Raw genomic sequence first — 19,964 nt, forward strand, 5'->3', positions numbered from 1 at the left:
TAAAACAATCCTCAGTAGTCCTATACCACTCATACATTCAGTTATGTTTAATGTGATGTGTATCAAGTACTTTAAACCTGTGCTTTTTCTCAGGATAACTTTGGCTATGACCTGCCAGCGGTAGAAGCAGCCATGAAGAAACACGAGGCGATTGAAGCAGACATCTTGTCGTATGAGGAGCGCATCACTGTGGTGGTGGAGCTAGCATGTGAGATGGAGTCAGAGGGCTACTATGACATTCGTCGTATCTCTGCACGCAAAGAAAACATCCTCAGCCAGTGGAGTCTTCTGAAGGAGCTGGTGGTGGGACGCAAATCCCGCCTGGAGAAGAATGTGGCCCTGCAGAAGACCTTCCAAGAGATGGTCTACATGATCGATTGGATGGAGGAAATGCAGGTCAGTTAGCTGAGTTTTAGTGGTTCATGATATCAATATGCTTTTTCATTATGGCACAAATATACAGAAATATACAATGCACCTGAGCATGTGAGCGACTTGGAGAGAGTTGTCGCTCTTCTCAAATATTCGCTGTTGAAGCGGAGCAGCATGAAATGAGAAAGAAACTAGGCATCATTTCTTTGCAGGGCTTGACAATAAGGACTGCCCGAGTGTGAGAAAGATTCGATCGGGCCAGTGCTGAATTTATAAAATGAGTGCAAGCAATCAACAAGCGAGAGACCACAAAACTGACATGGAGCGAACAAAGTCTTCTAACCGAGGAGTGAGCACGAGTATATTTATCTCGCCAAGACGTGCAATATATACTGGACGCGCCAAGGCACAGTCGTGTGCACGCACAAGATCATGCAGACACTGAGCGCACACTCCTAGCACTGTCTCGCTCTTTTCCAAATGTCTTAGCAGCAGCAATTACCAATGTGTAGCAAATAGCAGGAAAAAACCCCACTTAATGAATTTCGTAGTGGGATTTAACATCTTGTGCAACATGTTAAGTATCCCTGCACATTCCGTGTTCACAGTGCGTGAAATCCCCACATTTTTTGTTTTTACATGTTGGTGAAAATTAGTAATCCACACATAGGAATACAAGAAATCAACAGTTTCTTTCTAGTTCTTGCAAGTTTTATTCCCACTGTAGAAAAACAAACACATTTTCTCTCAATAATTCGCCTTCAGGGATGAAGTGCCGAATGAGACGTAATAAACTTTGTTAAACCCCAGTTATACACGTGTCTGGAAATCACGAGCTGCTCAATATCTAAAATGTAAGTATACATTTAATTAGGTAATGTTTCAAAATGTAAACATTAATTCAACATGATAGTGGCATTTGATATGAAAAGAAGCAAGATCACTATGGCTATTAGGATATTATTATCAGAGCTGTTCAGCTGCAGGGTGAAGATTAATATTTGGAACAGTCTACTTCCTCTTGTAACACCAGTTACATTTCTCATTTCTGAACCATACAGATATTTTTGTTTTTGTTCTTTGTATATCAGTCAGTGTTGGTCTTGTTGGGGTTGTCTGATTTCATGTTATATACACATTGTTAATTCACAGATTATGCCTAATATTGACCTATTGTTTATTACACACAACCGATTTAGTAGCAAGTCCGTTCTCTCAGCCAATAATCAAATCTTTATTCACTAAGTGTCTGAAGTGGTTGTTGGTCATTGAGAAGACACTAGAAAATCTAAAATGCTCTTCAAACCTTCATCTAACGCTGACTGTTGCATTTGGACTGATGCACGAGAAACAAATGAGCACAATTTCTTTTGATTAGGAACATTTTCGGAGGGACAGATAAAAATAACATAATATGAAAATATTCTTTATAATTCTAATTCAAGAGTGTATTGTAGGATTACAGACTTGCTAATGTAACTAGTTCTGTTGTATTTTGTCAGATATTCCAGTAATTTCCTTCTAATAATCCCAGAAACAGTATTTGCATGTTTAATACTTCATAATTATTCAGCACAGCTTCTGATGGGTTAGTTATGTGTGACAGCTTTGTGTCTCTGTGATTTATACAGACATCACTTATACCGTGCGAATCGATGGACCTTAAGACGTCCGAATTTGCTTAATAAAATTATTTTACTTTAAAGACCTATGTCCGGGAAACTAATCTGTGTTTCTGAACAGCCTCTGCGCTGTTACCCCACTGTAGTCTGTTGTTAAATTCAGCCCCATCATCATCAGCTCGTGAATCACACTTGCCATTCTGATTGCTCCGCTCCTACTATGCTATGCTGAAATTACACAATGTATTTTTGTCTTGTTCTCCAGTAAAAAATATCTTAACATTCTTAAAGGGGTCATGACATACTCTTTTTTTTATTATTACCTTCCCTGAGGTCCACTGATAATGTTAGTAAAGTTTTTTTGCATTAAAACGGTCTCTGGCCCTTCTGTCTGAAACAATCGGTTTTGGTTGTCAGCACGTCCTAAACTTCAACATAAACACCCACTGTTATGATTGGCCAGCATCGTGCAGCCCCTCGAATAAACAGCCATATTTGAAACTCAATCGGAAGAGAATGAACAAGTGCCACAACATTATAAAACTACATTTTAGGGTTTACACATGAATGGAGGTGCATGATGAGCTGACGAGGTCGTGGAGGGCACCTTTCACTACCCGCAACTATTAGCAATCCTAATTAAACTGTTCACTCAAGCACAACAGCACATCAAATCTCAAATAGCCATGACATTTAAAACATTCATGAATGAAACTGTTTACTTACGGTTTTGCGATCGGGTCCAATAGTGTTCCAGTAGTGTCCCGTCTGTCGCTTCGACGTTGTGTCAAGTGAAACGAGACTAAGGGACTTTCTTGAAGGCCTCGGTTACCTCTGAAGAAAAGGTCAATGACAATTTGGCAGACAGAATTTTCATGTCCCTCCCCCGGACATATGGGTATAAAGGGAGGGAATCGTGCATCTGTTCATTCAGAGTTCTTCGGAGCCGAGCGGTTGTGCGATCAGTGGGCTGAGATCACTTACTGTTCCACTCACCTCTGCAGAATATATGCTGTTGGATCTATGCGCATATCAGCAGCTATCTCCTTCTCTGTACAGCAGTGCAACTTTGCCCCTGGGCGCTTCGACAGTGCTGCTAAAACAGAGTATTCATAAAAGAGTTTATTTTCTCTAAAAGAGCAATACACAGCTGGCATTGAATGTCCTTTTCAGGACGCGTCTTTGTAAAGATGCCCTTCCGCCCCTGTGTAGTTCCTGGATTCATTAGATTTCTCACCATTCCTGATGGTCATAGACGCTGCCTCATGTGTCTAGGCCGTGATCACACTGAGGCGGCATTTGTGGATGGTTCATGTTCTCACTGCAAGAACTTAACCATGGCAACATTGCGGTCGTGGCTTTCCTTCTTAAAGAGGAACGCCACTCCAGCCTACCGCTCCTTCCCACGGGATTGAGGACGACCCGGCTGGCGATGGAGGCGATTTGGGGATGGCAAAGGGCTCAGTTTCGCCGGGTAGATCCCTCGAACCACCCACCCCCCGGCACGCTCGAGGTGAGAGCAGCTCACCTCATGGCCAGTCTGTTTACTCCCTCGAGCCCCCTGAGCTGGATGATCAATTCACCGCTGCATTGGAGAGTGTTCTGGCATCTGATGCGCATGCCGCCTTCGGTTCCACTCGCCCAGATGGCCAACCTGCTTGCTCGGACCACCGTCAGCGTGGGGTAGGACTGGAACTCGTCATTGACCGCCAAAGCCTACAGCGCCACTGGACAGGTCGCCTCTGCCCTTCATGCCATGGCCCTCCTGCAGGTTCATCAGGCCAAGGCACTCAAAGATCTGCACTTGGGTAGTTTGCGCACTGCGACCGACCTCACCCTCCGGGCCACAAAGGTAACAGCGCAGACACTCAGGCAGGCGATGTCCACCATCGTGGTCCAGGAACTTCACCTATGGCTGAACCAGGTCGAGATGCGGGAGGTAGACAAAGCTCGCTTTCTCAATGCCCCCGTCTCCCAGCTCGGTCTATTCAGCAACATCGTCGATGATTTCGCCCAACAGTTCTCGGCGGTGAAGAAACAGACGGAGGCCATTTCCCACATCATGCTCCGCCACCATTGCCAGCATGGGCATGTTTTCCATCTGCTTGCCTGCTTTCGTCACATGTCGCAACTCGCCCGCCATCTCCTCAGCAGTGACTCAAGACTCATATCCCGGGCAACCTCGACACGGCAGCAGACACGCAGTGGTGACAGGGCATGCCCAGCAGAGAGTGGGGGCTCCACCCCCAGGTGGTCCAGCTGATCTTAGAGTGGTTTGGCAAAGCACAGGTAGACCTGTTCGTTTCCCAAGAGACCTCCCAATGCCCGCACTGGTACTCCATAGCGGAGGTTCCCCTCGGGACAGACGTGCTGGCACACAGCTGGCCCCGGGGGCTGTGCAAGTAAGCATTTCCCTCAGTGAGCCTACTTGCATGGGTGTTGTGCAAGGTCAGGGAGGACGAGGAAGAAGTGACTCTAGTGGACCCCTATTGGCCCACTCGGACTTTGTTCTCGGATCTCACGCTCCTTGCGACATTCCCTCCCTGGAAAATCCCCCTGAGGAAGGACCTTCTTTCTCAGGGACGGGGATCCCTCTCGCATCCTTGCCCAGACCTCTGGAACCTCCACGTCTGGCCCCTGGACAGGATGCGGAAGATCTAAGTGGCCTACCACCTGCTGTCGTAGACACGATCAACCAAGCCAGAGCTCCCACTACCAGGCAGCTTTACGCCGTGAAGTGGCGCTTGTTCGCGAATTGGTGTTCTTCCCAATCTGAAGACCCGCGGAGATGCGCAGTCAGGTTGAGTGCTCTCATTTCTGCAGGAGAGGCTGGAGGGGAGGCTGTCCCCCTCTAACTTGAAGGTTTATGTAGCCGCCATATCGGCTCACCATGACGCAGTGGACGGTAAGTCCCTTGGGAAGCACAATCTGATTATCAGTTTCCTTAGAAGTGCCTGGAGGCTGAACCCTCCCAGGTCATGCCTGTTCCCCTCATGGGATATTTCTGTGGTCCTTTCAGGCCTTCAGAGACCCCCTTCGAGTCGCTAGAATCAGTCGAGCTCAAGGCTCTTTCCTTGAAGACGGCCCTCCTAATCGCGCTCACTTCCATCAAGAGGGTTGGGGACCTGCAAGCGTTCTCTGTCAGCGACACTTGCCTGGAGTTCGGTTTGGCAAATACCCAAGTCGTCCTTAGACCGCAACCGGGCTACGTGCCCAAGGTTCCTACGACCCCTTCAGGGACAAGGTAGTGAACCTGCAAGCACTGCCCCTTGTGGATTAATCCCCCTGTGTGTATTTTCTGCAATACGGTCCACCTACTGGCGGACCCGCGTCTCCCTAGGGCAGTCCCCGCTGCCCCCCGGTCGCCGTGTTTGTAGCAACTCCTCCCTCGCCATTGCCACGTGTGGCCTGAAAACCCTTGTGACGTATTTCGCCACTCTTTACCTCCCCCCAGCCTGGGCAGGATGTGGTCTCCGCTGGGTCTTTTCCCCTGAAAGAATAGGAGTTGGAAAAGAACGCCTTCCAGCCACTTTAACTCTATGCAAGAAACATAGAGAGAGAAAAGGCTCCCTGCTCCCATGCTTGGAACGAGACTTTGTGTCCCCCTGGCCACGATGCTGAATTTGAGCCACTGCAATGGCCGAAACTTATTCTCAGCTATTTAGTGCAAAACCTGAATGAACAGATGCACGATTGCCTCCCTTTATACCCGTATGTCTGGAGGAGGGACATGCAAATTCTGTCTGCCAAATTCTCATTGGCCTTTTCTCAAGTTCAGTGGTAACCGAGGCCTTCAAGAAAGTCCCCTAGTGTCGCTTCACTCAACACAATGTCTCGTTAACTCCATCAGGGAATGGAGGCTGTAACCTTCTAATAACCTAGAAGTTTTTAACTGCTGCATCCTTCAATAATAGTTCCTTTGCAAAGCTTGAATTGTATTATGACTGGTACACAACCAATCCACACTGATATGAGCCAAAAAAGGCACATACATAGTCTAAAGCACTGTTAAACAAGATGCGCACACATACAGTATCACCCTGACCTGCATTGATGCACACACCATGGGAAAAGCATCAAAACATTTAAAGACGTCCATCTAGTGCATTTCATACACCAACAATGAAAAATTGTGCAGATAGGTGCGAGAACATGACCAGGATGCGTTTGTGTTCAAAACAACAAGATGGAGTGCAGCTAAATAAAACATAATGGGGTCTCCTTTTCAGAGTTGTAACTTGACACAGTGTCTTTTAAAAGTGGCGCAAGATACATGCCAATGGTCAAAGATGTCACTTGTTACAGTATGTTTTTGTAGTAGAATGACTATGTCAATTCTTTGATATGTCAAAAGATTAAAGAATATTTGATTCCTCATGATATAGTAAAAGGGCATAAGGTATTTTGTCTTGATTTCAGAGAGAACTAGCAACATTTAGAAATGTTAATAACAAGAAAAACAACTATTTTTTTCTAAAAAGCAAGCATGATTCAAAGGGAAAACAAGTTTCTTACCCAAATGACAAATAGTTTCTTCTTGAACTATTATAAACCCCAGAAATTGTTGGTAGATTTCTCTGAAAACAAGATTTAATATCTCATTACATTTGGCTTCTTGAGTATTGTTTTCTTGTTTAAAGGATGTAAAACTATTTTTACTGGATAATAAGAAAAAATACTTTTTGCAGTGTGGGGTCTAAAAACCTGAGAGTACATTGAAAATGATTTTTTCTTTTAAACCTGGAAATAAACATGGGTCATTAGCAAAAAGGAGACATACTAAATAATGAAAGAATTTAAATTCATATAAAAATTTTATTAAAATGTTTGTATTAAATGAGAAAAGACTTCAAAATAGAAGCGTTTTCACTGTACATTACAGCACATAAATATTGTTAATTGTTTGATTTTGTGAATTGCAAGAAATAACTGATAATACATTCTATTTCATTTATCTTTTTTATTATGACATGTATGATCAATAGCCTCTTTTTATTGCATTCATACTTGTGTGTTCACTATCAAGACTAGATCAAATTAACTTAAGGCCATTCTTGACCAAAGTGCCATATTCTCACTACAGGTTAAGCTGCTCTCCAAGGACTATGGTAAACACCTTCTTGAGGTGGAGGACATGATTCAGAAACAAAGTTTACAGGAGGCAGACATCGCAATACAGGCTGATAGAGTTCAAATTCTCAACACTGCAGCTCTCAAATTCACCATAATCAAAGGTATGATGAAGATGAATGTTGATTCAGGGATGCTTTCTGGGGTCAAAACATGATGACAGATTGTGATGTGGACATTACTGGGTGTGTTTCTTCCAGTGAGGTGTTCGGAGACCTCTGCAGGGTAGAGTGTGTAAAATAATCTATACTTTTAAAATGCACCACAAGAGGGCCAGAATAGATTTTTTGAAACTTTACACTTTACAGAAGTTTACACTCCTTGTAGGTTAAAAGGACTAGTTCGCCTAAACATTTAAAAGGGCATTTATTCACCCTTATGCCATTTCAAACCTGTTTGAGTTTCTTTCTTCTGTGAAAATAAAAGAGGAATATGCAAAAGGAAAAGTTTAATGTTCACACTGTTTTTTTCCATACAATGAAAGCATCCACTGACTGGCGCCGACAAGCTTCAAAAAGAACAAAAAAGCACAGTACCAGAAAAGTAGTCTGTACAACTCATATCTTATATTTCAAGACTTCTGAAGCAGTATGGTAGCTTTATGTTAGGGAATATATTCCAGTGATGCTAAACATCAAGATTTTTGCAAAACTAATTACAATTAGTGCAAGTGCAAATGAGATTTGAGAGCTGTGGCAGATGGCAAGATTTTCAGTGAATAACCATTTAAATTTCAGTCTTTTCTTCACATAAGGCTATCATATAGCTTCAGAACAATTAGATTACCCCACACAAGTTGTATGGATTACTTTTATTTTTAATAATGTATTTTTGTCCTTTGTGGAGCTCGACAGCCCCTGGTCACTATATGCTTTTGTTACAAGGAAAAGAGCAGCATGACATTTCTGTTAAACATCTCCTTTTGTCTTTCATATAATAAAAAAGTTGTATGGGTTTGGAACGATCCCTGCATAGAAAATAATGTTTTAAGTGTTTCAAACAGGCCTGTGTCCACTTGTCAATAATTCTAGACACTTTTCTTAAAAACACATTTTGTAAAATAACATTTCCGAGGTGTCAGTATAATGTAATTTAGTTATTTTGAATGAATGCTAATGCACTTTGGCCAATGGCAGAATTACTATTCAATGTACTATCAAATCCTTTGCTCATATTTACAGAAATACTCTACAATTAACAATTTTGACTACTCTGTAATATTGATTTTTACCAATTTCGTCCTTTCTCTTTCCTCTTTGTCTTGCTCAGGTTACCAGCCATGTGACCCTCAGGTCATTTGTAACAGGGTCAGCCATGTAAACACCTGCCTGGAAGAGTTAAAGCAGCTGGCTGCAAAGCGACGGTCAGAGCTGGAAGATTCATGCGAATTATGGGCCTTCATCCAAGAGGTGGAAGAATCAGAGGCTTGGATCCGGGAGAAGACCTCAATTTTGGCCACTCAGAGCTGTGGAAAAGACCTGAGCAGCGTCCTGCGACTGCTACAGAAGCACAAAAGTTTAGCCGGAGAACTGCTGGCCCGCCAAGCCTTGCTTCAGCAGACCATGATGAAGGGCAAGCAGATCCTCACCCAGAAGAGCTTTGGTATGGTAGGAATACAAGAGCGACTGATGGATGCCATGGCGGAGTGGAATAGACTGGAAGACCATGCTGCACAGAGGCTGTGTAACCTACAAGATGCGCTAGACTTTTTTCAATTCAGCACAGAGACGGATGATCTACTAGTTTGGCTTCAAGATGCATATCGGCTTGTTTCTAGCGAGGACTTTGGACACGACGAGTACTCCACGCAGTCGCTCCTTAAAAAGCACAGAGGTGTGCGAGACAGTATTGACAAACACCGCGGTCAAGTAGTAAACCTTCGAAAACACATGGTTGCTTTGCCGTTGGATTATCGGGAGCTGGATGAGGTGCGAGCACGAATGGCTGAGACGGAGCAGCTCTATACAGAGGTGGCTGAAGTCGGCGTGTTGCGGCAGCAGTGGTTGCATGACGCACTGGCCGTGTATCGCATGTTTAGCGAGGTAAACGCCTGTGAGGTGTGGATCGATGAAAAGGAGCAGTGGCTGAATAAAATGGATGTTCCAGAGAGACTAGAAGATGTGGAGGTGGTAGCACACAGGTAGAAAATCTCACCAGTGGTTGCTTGCTTTCAGTAGCCCCAAAAACTTTGGACACTTCAGCCAAAAATGAAAATTTTGTCTTAACTTACCCTAATGTTGCTCCAAACCTTTATGACTTAGGAGATATTGGAAGAATCATCAAACAACTTTTTGCCATTTAAAGGACCCTTTTCACAGTCTGGTATGATGCGTTGGCGACTTATTAAGCAGCATAACTATATGATCACTCTTATTACATCATTCTTTGTGTCTTATTACCCTAGCGTAATAAAGCTAGTCAACACTGCAGTGATGGACGTCAATAGCATCAAACTTCATTGGTCTTGCGTGTCTCATGACTAAACAGCATGGCGTCGTATAGTCGCCACTTGGTTTATTCGATTTTGTTATCTAAAACAATGACATCCATATATTTTTAAGGGTGCCATAGATGTCCAAGTTTAGTAAAAAAAAAATTAAAACACTAATTTACAGAGAAAGAGCCAATTTCCTGGACACAAAAGTATAATGATGTGTTAAATGTTTTGTATATTTAATATATAGTGGGAAGTAACTTGCACATCTTTGTATGCTAGGTTTGAGAGCTTGGACCAGGAGATGAACAGCCTAATGGGCAGAATACTGGATGTTAATCAGATCGTCCAGCAGCTTTTAGACAGCGGCCACCCCAGTTCCACTGAAGTAAGGGGATGTCAAGACCACCTGAACAGCAGGTAACACCAACCACATCAGGTAACACCAGCCACATTAAGTGATCTATTTAACAAAGGGTTAGTTTAAAACCAATCATGTCCATTATTAAAAATCCTCAGCTTTCAACAAAGCACTGTTTAAATATTTCAATTGCCAATTCTGTTTATTATCTGTTTCTTACCCTCATAATGTACGTATTACTAAGCACATTAAGTCTTTCCATACCCTGATATGTTTTTGTTTTCAATTTGATTTAATTAGTTTTATCATTTTGAAATATTTTCATCCAGAAAACCCCACACATTCCTTTGATTGCTGTTGTTAATCACTTTTACACAGCTCTGCATGGGTGTCTATGAGCAGCTGGTTTCATAAGCTTTCACTGAAACAAGCTGTGACGTATGTGTGAAAAACTCCAGCGATCCGTTTTAGGCCGACCCTGGCATAAATAGCCTCTAGCAATGTGCTACCATCTGCTGTGGCTGCCACATACAGTGTGTGCCTGACCCGTCTCAAAACACCACATTATGGGCCATACTCGAACACATTCTGTGTTTTCTTTAAGCTGTTGTATTCTTCGATATTAATACCACAGCCTGTTTAGAAGACTTTTTTTTTTGTAGTTTACTGTGTATTGGGTCATGATATTGTGTTTTTAGGGCTTGAGCTGTGAGCTACTGGTGTGCCCTTGGAGTGTTTTTGTGTTTGTTTGTGTGGGTGGGTTCTTGGGGTGTGTGTGTGTGTGTGTTATCCATGGATAGAGAATGATTCAGACTGAGTCATGTTTTTGGAATGAATCAGTTTTACTCTCCGTACTCATGGGCAAGATAGATAGGGGTCAGGAAAAGCAAGTAAAATGAAAATGTCAGTTTAGCTATACCGCTCCTTTGAAAGCCCCATGAAATAGTTTGAAGAATGCAATTGTTCTTTACTGAAATACATTATTTTGAAACAAGAGTATTGATGTTTTTTTTGTATTTATTTTTTTATTGCCAACAGCCTTCATTTTACTACAGAGCAAAGCCGTAATTTGCTACATTTTATTGGTAGTCAAAAGCAAATTATATTTACCATATACACTGATCAGACACAACTTTAAAACCACCTGCTTAATATTGTGTAGGTCCTCCACGTGCCTCCAAAACAGTCCCAACCCGCATCTCAGAATAGCATTCAGAGATGCTTTTCTTCTCACCACAATTGTACAGAGTGATTATCTGAGTTATTGTAGACTTTGTCAGTTTGAACCAGTCTGACCATTCTCTGTTGACCTCTCTCATCAAGAAGGTGTTTCCATCCACAGCACTGATGCTCACTGGATGTTTTTGGCACCATTCTGAGTAAATTCTAGAGACTGTTGTGTGTGAAAATCCCAGCAGATCAGCAGTTACAGAAATACTCAAACCAACTCATCTGGACCAACAATAATCCATGCGATTATCTAATAAGCCAATCGTGGGGCAGCAGAGCAGTTCATAAAATCATGCAGATATGGGTCAGGAGCTTCAGTTAATTTTCACATCAACCATCAGAATGGGGGAAAGAATGTGATTTCAGTGATTTAAATTGTGGCATGATTGGTGGTGCCAGATGGGCTGGTTTGAGTTTTTCTGTAACTGCTGATCTCCTGCAGAGGTCAACAGAGAATGGCCAGACTGGTTCACTTTGGAGATGCGGGTTGGCGCTGTTTTGGGGGCAGGAGGGGGGACCTACACAATATTAGGCAGGTGGTTTTAATGTTGTGGCTCATCTGTGTAATTTAGGGGGAAAAGACATTCTTTGTATAGGACAAAAAAATTGCCATAAATTTATTTAGTCCATTTTGCCATTTGAAATTACATTTTAAAGAGATAATTCACCCAAAAATAAAAATTCTGTAATTATGTGCTCACACTTATTTTGTTCCAAACTCATATGACTTTCTTCTGTGAAACACAACAGTAAATATTTTAAAGAATGTTGCGATCACTGATTTACACAAAATAACGGTTGATAGTGACTCACTTTAAAGCTTAAAGTTGCACTCAGTAACTTGTGTGTCATCTCGGACATACACAGACTCCTAACAGCTTGGATGCAGCATCATTTAAAATCAATAGTTTTCAGATTCAGATGTCATTGTAGAAATGTAGTATTCACAGTCAGCCATGATTACTTTAATCAATGAGTAATTGTCTCTAATAACAGGACGGTTACTGAGATTAATGGGGCTTTCACACTGGGAACATTTGCTGCAGTCCGATTCCGAGTGTGTTTGTTCCAGGTGCCCCCCCGCAGCATTGGTCTGGATTCACACTCACTTGATTCAATCGAACCCCGGTCCGTTTGCGTTCATCTTACGTCATCACAAACACTCAAGGTGAACACAACTCGACTCATTATACTTTTTGTTTTTTGTTATTTTGGTGCCATAATGCACAGCAGAGTGAACGAAAAATGTGTATATGTGTGCTTCATGGCGTAACTCATCAGATGACATGGGGAAGGCGGCTTGCTGCTGCTCGCAAACTGCGTTTTTTGAGGAGACAGCTGATTGCAAGGAATTAATTTGCGTCTTTGTTTACACTGCACGTTCACTCTCGTGTCCAAGGTGAATTGATCACCACTGTCATCTCCTATTATATCCTATATTTATAACCTATAATAGTATTTATAAGGTGTATAGATAGATAGACAGACAGTATTTATAGTGTTGATTGTACTTGTTGTGGTGTCATTACTTTTTTGGGACTTTCAGGAATGTGTGGATCCTCCTGTGTTGTCGAAACTAATGATGTCGTCATCGGCTAAAACGCATGCGCAGGTTACTTTACGTCCTGAACGAGTGTGCATCCGAGTTGCTTTCATATTCAGGCGAATCACGCTACAGTTCCATTGCAACCAAACTCAGACCACCTCCTACAGGTAGTCTCTGGTTCGGTACCACGGTGCACACCTTGGGAGTTTAGGAGTCCGCGTGACAGCATTCACATTACCAATTTTTCATGTGAACCGTGTTCTGTTTCAAATTAAACTGCCAGTGTGAAAGCATCTAAGATTCTAATATGGCAGCGCCCATGTGCGGACCCTCTCCATGTAGAATAAAAACAGCTTTTAAAAGGTTACTGATATGACTGGAGTCTTAATTTTAATTTGAGTGGTCATGATTTACTATATATATTGCTAAATTACAACGCATGTATTTAGGATGTATTTATTTATTTTTAATGAGGAACAAATTACTGAGTGTACCTTTAAAAAAGCACCCAAAAGTGTCAAAAAATAATCCATGGGATGTGACACATGAGTCAAGTTTTCTAAAAGCACCATCATCACATTGTACAATGAACAGATTGAATTTTAAGTAATTATTCACTCTCAAATAAAATCAAATAATTTATAAATTAATGTAAACAGTGCAAAAAATCCAATATGGCAACATGTCAATATCTATTCCTGTAAAGTCAGTTGTAAATGTGTATAATTGCTAAAAGGGTATCAACGACTTAAAGCCACGAAATTCCAATTATGATTTAATTTGGGTCTTTACAGAAAATGACAGATGATATCCAGACAATCAAAATGTTTTCTTTGTGCGTATGATAGGTGGAACCGTATCGTCGAGCTGGTTGAGCAGAAGAAAGATCACCTGGACTCTATCCTACGAATTCAGAACTACTTACTGGAATGCACAGAGATCAAATCCCAGATTCAGGAAAAGCGGAAAGCCATAGATGCCACACAGTATGTGGGAAGTGACCTGGGCAGTGTTCTGGCCCTGCAGCGGAGGCTCTCCACCATGGAAGGCGCTCTTGCGGTTCTTGAGCCCAAACTTATTCACCTCCAGGAGGAGGCAGAGGAACTCGCCACATCCCATCCAGACAAGTCAGTAGACATCCTGGTTCCCTTCGAGGGCATCAGCGTGGAGTGGGAGGAACTGAAACGGACATTGCAAGGTTGTGAGGACTCCTTAACCGTTGCTGGTCGCTTGCAACAGTTCATTCAAGACTTGGACTCATTCCTCACCTGGTTGGTGCAAACCCAAACTGCTGCTGCCTCAGATGAGCTTCCCAATGTTTTAGAGGATGCAGAGCGGCTAATTAACCAACACGCCGCACTTAAAGAGGAGATAGGAAGATATGAAGAGGACTACGAGCGCCTTCAGGCTGTGAATGAGCTTTTAGAGTCAGAGGAAGCCCCGTTACCTCATGGAGCTCTGCAGCAGTGGCTACACAAGCTGGATGTGGGCTGGAACAAGCTGCTGGAGATGTGGGAGAGCAGAAGAGAGGTGCTGGTGCAAGCTCATATCTTCCATCTCTTCCTGAGGGATGTCAAGCAGGCTGAGGCCTTCCTCAATAACCAGGTAAAATTCATCACACCAATGCCAACTGCACAATACACACATCAAATTTGAAAGATATTTTTATGGTAGCAAAGTAATAGTTTTTTTTTATGTTTAAGATAAAGTGTGTAATTTCTAGACCTTAACCACATCACAGTTTGAGACATTTTTTAGATCTCTTTTGAAACGCTTAATGTAACAAAAAATTTGACATTATTTGAGTCTTTTTCTCTGGACAAAAATCTGAGAAGCAGGAGACTTGTGCAGAAATCTCCATTTGCTTTTCCATTTTATCTCATTGCTGTCTTGTAGAAACTTCTAAAACATCTAATTGGTTATTATTATTACATATGAGTTCTGATATAGCAGGGAATTAGCAGACAAATGCATCAGAGTGATATTTTTTGTGGCCATATCTGTAAATGTCTGGGGCTTCAGGGCAGTTAAAGGTCATTTCTCAATTTTTATTCTGAGACATTTTCTGTTTTTATGTTAGGTCATTGCTTTATAAAAATATCTTAAATTCAGTTTAAATGTCAGAGGGTATGCATTTCATTAGCCCTATCTGGGTGTATGTTTGAAGATGTGTCTGTTCTGGTTTGCTTAAAGCTCGCAGTGGCTTTAAGCCAATGCCTGCAGGCACAGAATAAGATCCCTCTGTATCCTCACTTTTATACATGTCATTGAGTGTGAACTGGTTTGCACTAAGTACACATGGCAGTGACATTCATTAGCCTCTTGTCCCTTTTATGTCTGAGCTTCAGCTTTCTGCATGGAAACATTGTCATGAGAACTGAACAATGGAAGATTAGGGTCTTAAGGATAGGATCATTACCATAGTTTTGTCAGAATCCTGCCTTCTTTCTGGTTTCTTGTTTACTGGCAGGATCCTGACACGTTTGTACTGTTGTTTCTTTTCTGTTATTTTGTGTCCATGTGTTCCACTGCCCTGCCTGTTTCTGTTCTCGGTCTTGTTCCCTGACCTCGCCCCCTTATTTCTCTGAACATCTGTTAATTTGCTCCACCTGCCCCTATCGTTGGCCTACCTGATTTCTCCCTCTTTATATTTCCCTTGTGTGCCCTGTCTGGTGCTGGATTCTTCCTCATGCTGTCCCTACTGTTTGGTCATGGTCCCTGTTGGTCAGGTTAGTTCTTGTTTAAACTCTTTTGTTTGTTTCTCTAGTTTGTTTAGTTTTTTTGTTGTTTCCATCCATGGGATTTTTAGTTTAAAGCCCATCTGACCTCTGACTGGGATTTTGTGCATTCAGTTTTGCATTCTGTTTTTTGTTTTTTTTTGTCTGAATAAAAGACTTTGGCAGTCTGCATTTGGTTTCTTCATAACTTTTTTTTTTTTTACCTTTTCCATTGTTATTCTATATAGTGTAGGCTATGTAATGTTGCAGGCAGGCAGAAGACGATGATGATGGTGTGAATTCAAATGCAGCTTTATTGTCTTTGTGACAATAAAATAAATAAACTAAACAGAAAGACCAGACTTGACATGACTTGAAAGTGACAATATCAATAATAAACATGGGACAAAGGCTAACATAAGAGCTTAAATACACAAGGACCTTTTGAGGGATGGCTCCTGATGCCCAAAACAAGAACTTGAGAGGGGTAGAGGAGGCAATGAGTTGAAGAATATGGGGGATCAGGAGAGACGGGAGACCACAGGGGATCAGGAGTGAGTGGTGTTAACGGTGAATCCTGCAGCGGGCCAGAGGACCAGGGCAGAGCCGGCAGATGGTTGGGGGACCAGGGCAGACCAGGCGGGCGACCAGGAGTGGAGTGACAGCCCAGAGACCAGGATGGACCAGGTGGGTGGCCAGGAGACTGGGGACATCCCGGAGACCAGGACAAACCAGCCAGGCAGCCAAGAGACGACCTGAAGAACTGGCTGGACCAGGTGGAATGCTAGGAGACCACTGGGGATCGGGAGGATGGCCAGGAGATCACTAGTGCCAGGGTGGAGCTACTGGGGACTCGGAGGAGTGGCAGGGGAATTTGATGGAGGCAGGGTCAAGGCCGGGTACACGGACAGCGATGAGGTCCAGTCGGCCTGGAATTCAGAGGGCTGGGGAATCAGGCGGGGTGACCATGGCAGCGGACTATGACGTGGTGACCCCTCCCCTGTAAGAGTGCTGAGGTCCTCATTAACTACTCCTACAGTAAATGGCGAACCAATGGCAAAATCGATACACTGTGCCAGAGTCATGCCTGCATGAAAAAGTCCTTGAGGGCGACCTCTCTGAAATCCACCTGATAGCAGAGTCCACAAAACTCTTCAACAAAATCCTCAAGGGGACGATTCCCCTGGTGGAGATGCATGAGGCAATCTGCTGGGTTAATGTTGGTCAGTTGAGTAGTCTGTGATGTTGCTGGCAAGCAGGAGTAGAAGACGATGATGATGGTGTGAACAAAGGTGTAGCTTTATTACAGAGACAATAATACAAAAACAAGAACTAAACAAAGACCAGACTTGACATGATTTGACTTGAACATTACAATAACAATACTCGAAATGGGACAAAGACTAATATGAGGGCTTAAATACACAAGGACTAACAAGGATAACAAGGCACAGCTGGGGAACAATCAAGAGAGGGAGGAAACAAGAACCGGAACATAAAACTAAACTTCAAAATACACATGACTAGCACCCCTTATTGGCCACTAGGGAGGTCCCATGTTATGGTCATGTGCCATGGTAATACCATGGTTTTGATGTGCTACGATACTACCATGTTTTTGGACATCTAACATGTCAGTATAAGGTTTTTTGGAATTTACCATTGTTTACTTGTAATGGATATATAAAATTGGTCATTAACCTGTCTGGAAATGTAGAATGAAGAGACAGTAGGAAATAACAAATATCTTTTATTAAGGAGGGGGGGGATAAAACACTGGGCATAAAAATACAAAAGGCCAGAATAATAAAACACTGCAGAAAAATAAAAAAAATGTGAGAGGGCAAAACTAAGTAAAGTAAAACACTATAGGATCAACAGACCTGACTTGAAAACCGACTAGACCAGAGAAATGAAACAGCACTAAACAAAGCACATGAGGGGAAAATCAAGTGGCAACCAAGGAGGGTAGGTGAGGGAGATGAACTGCTAATGAGTTAAATAGGGGGCAGAGTTACAATTAAGACAGTACAGACAAGAGTGCACATGGCAATGAAAAAACACAAAGCCAAGTGCACTCACACAACACTAGTGTCAGGATCCGGCCACAAAAACTATAAACAAGACCAACCGAAGTGGCAGGATTCTGACACTAGATACATAAGATGGGTACAAACACAAAAGCAGGTGACAAGATCTCGACACAACAAAAACTCAACTAGAGAGCCAGGATCCTGACAGAGCTATGTTAATATCATGTTTTTTCAGACATTTACCATTGTAATACCATGTTCCCCGTCTGTCACTCACTTCGATGTTGTATCAAGCGAAGCAACACTAGGGGACTTATTTGAAGGCCTTAGTTACCTCTGAACTTGAGAAAAGGCCAATGATCAGACAGAATTTGCAAATCCCTCCCCTGGACATACGGGTATAAAAGGAGGAAATCATGCGTCTGTCCATTCAGATTTCTTCTTCGGAGCCAAGCGGTTGTGTGATCAGCTAGCTGAGATCACTTACTGTTCCACTCACCTCTGCAGAGCTTACGCTGTTGGATCCTATGGTGCATATCAGCAGCTTTCTCCTTCTCTGCACGGCAGTGCAGCTTTGCCCCTGGGCTCTTCGTCAGTGCTGCTAAAAGAGAATATTTGTAAAAGAGACCTCCCATTGCCCGCTCTGGTACTCCCTAGCGGAGGCTTCCCTCAGGATTGATGCACTGGCACACAGCTGGCCCCGGGGGCTGTGCAAATACGCATTTCCCCCAGTGAGCCTACTTGCACGGGTGCTCCTTGCGACAGCCACTACCTGGTGCATTCCCTTGAGGAAGGACCTTCTTTCTCAGGGATGGGGCACCCTCTGGCATCCACATTTGGCCCCTGGATGGGATGTGGAAGATCTAAGTGGCCTACCACCTGCTGTCGTTGACACGATTAACCAAGCCAGAGCTCCCTCTACCAGGCAACTTTACACCCTGAAGTGGCGCTTGTTCGCAAATTGGTGTTCTTCCCGATCTGAAGACCTGCAGAGCTGCGCAGTCGGGTCAGTGCTCTCGTTTCTGCAAGAGAGGTTGAAGGGTAGGCTGTCCCCATCCACCTTGAATGTTTATGTAGCCGCCATATTGGCTCACCATGATGCAGTGGACGGTAAGTCCCTTGGGAAGCACGATGTGATTATCAGGTTCCTTTGAGGTGCCCAGAGGCTGAACCCTCCCAGGCCATGCCTGTTCCCCTCATGGGATCTCTCCATAGTCCTTTCAGGCCTTCAGAGACATGCTGCAGAGGGACACCTCTAGCCAAGGCTTTAGAGGAGGTGACCCCTCTGGTAGAGTGAGCCCTGATACCTACTGGTGAAGCTTGACCACACGCCTTGTAGACCAGGGCAATAGCGTCCCTCACCCAATGCGACATAGTCTGCTTGGTGGTGGCCGCCCCCCTGTTGCGGCCCACATAGCAAACTAATAATTGTTGTTCCGGTTTCACGGTAGTGGAGACCACGCCGTTGAAATACGGAGGATGGCGATCGAATTTAATTCTGTAGCCTTTTTCTACTGTTCTTAGAACCCACATAGAAACACCTGGCAGTAGCTTCCACACTGGTCTCTTGTTCCTGTGGCCAGTCTAAGTGTAGCCTGGCCACAGCCCGAGTAACCACCTCGAGTAATTCCTCAGCCGCTTTATTATTGTGCGTGGAATGTTCAGAGGTTCAGCGTCCCCCTCATGAACCGAAGAGGCGCAGAAGCGTGCTTCAGGCTTACGAGAAAGATCAGCTGGATCTGGAGAGAGCAAGCGATAGGGACGGACCAGTCTCTCGCTCCTCAGCCAGATCTATGCGAGAGCCCCACGATGAAAGTGTGAGCGCTGGCTCTGGGAAGTAAGCGAGACGAGTGCGAAGCATTTTGACTATAAACAGTTTGCAATGCTCGCACCCAACTCAAGAGCAGCATGCTCTTCCCCCAAACACACAAAACAAAACTGGTGTCAGTTTCAGCCATAGAGTGTAAACATGGGAACACACACCGCTTGCTTTGTTTATCACTCATTCTTTTTCTTATTTTTATTTTTTTAAAGAAAAGAGAAAGGTTTCTGCGCACTGCCTAACAATTCTAACTCCTAACAGAGGAAAGTAGAAAGTTCTGAAAGTCAAGAAGCACAACACACACAGCATGATCTGAATACAAATGATCTGACGTTGCACCGGTGACGCATCTATTTATAGCCCTGCTACAGGTGCATCCAATGATGTCACCAGCAGAGGCTATAAATTCTGGTCAATTTCAGTGACGTTTTGCACACATATTCACAGCTGGTCACACCTAAAGTTGTTGCGTAGCATCAAAGTGTAGCTTTTTGACAGGGAACCTAGACGTTTTTGGACATCTAACATGTCAATATCATGTTTGTTTTTTTTGGCCTTTTATACCTGTTATATCATGTAATGGATATATCATGCTAATTCCATGTTTATTTTGGTCATGTACCATGGTAATATCATAGTTTTTAGATTTTACCATTGTAATACCATGATATTCAGGGAAATAGCAATGAGCTATGTG

At 43.2% G+C, this 19,964-nt stretch overlaps 1 protein-coding gene across 3 annotated transcripts in view; it reads left to right on the plus strand.

Moving 5' to 3' along the window:
- Nucleotides 1-19,964, plus strand: part of LOC127661629 (spectrin beta chain, non-erythrocytic 4-like) — a 96,372-nt gene that overhangs the window by 27,218 nt on the left and 49,190 nt on the right. For all 3 annotated transcript variants that reach the window (XM_052152423.1, XM_052152426.1, XM_052152424.1), the window contains exons 11-15: nt 94-396; nt 7,078-7,228; nt 8,394-9,264; nt 9,841-9,978; nt 13,544-14,300. In XM_052152423.1, coding sequence (XP_052008383.1) covers nt 94-396; nt 7,078-7,228; nt 8,394-9,264; nt 9,841-9,978; nt 13,544-14,300 — 2,220 coding nt within the window. The remainder of the gene's footprint in view (nt 1-93; nt 397-7,077; nt 7,229-8,393; nt 9,265-9,840; nt 9,979-13,543; nt 14,301-19,964) is intronic.

Source organism: Xyrauchen texanus, chromosome 21, assembly GCF_025860055.1.
Source record: "Xyrauchen texanus isolate HMW12.3.18 chromosome 21, RBS_HiC_50CHRs, whole genome shotgun sequence".
NCBI lineage: Eukaryota > Metazoa > Chordata > Actinopteri > Cypriniformes > Catostomidae > Xyrauchen > Xyrauchen texanus.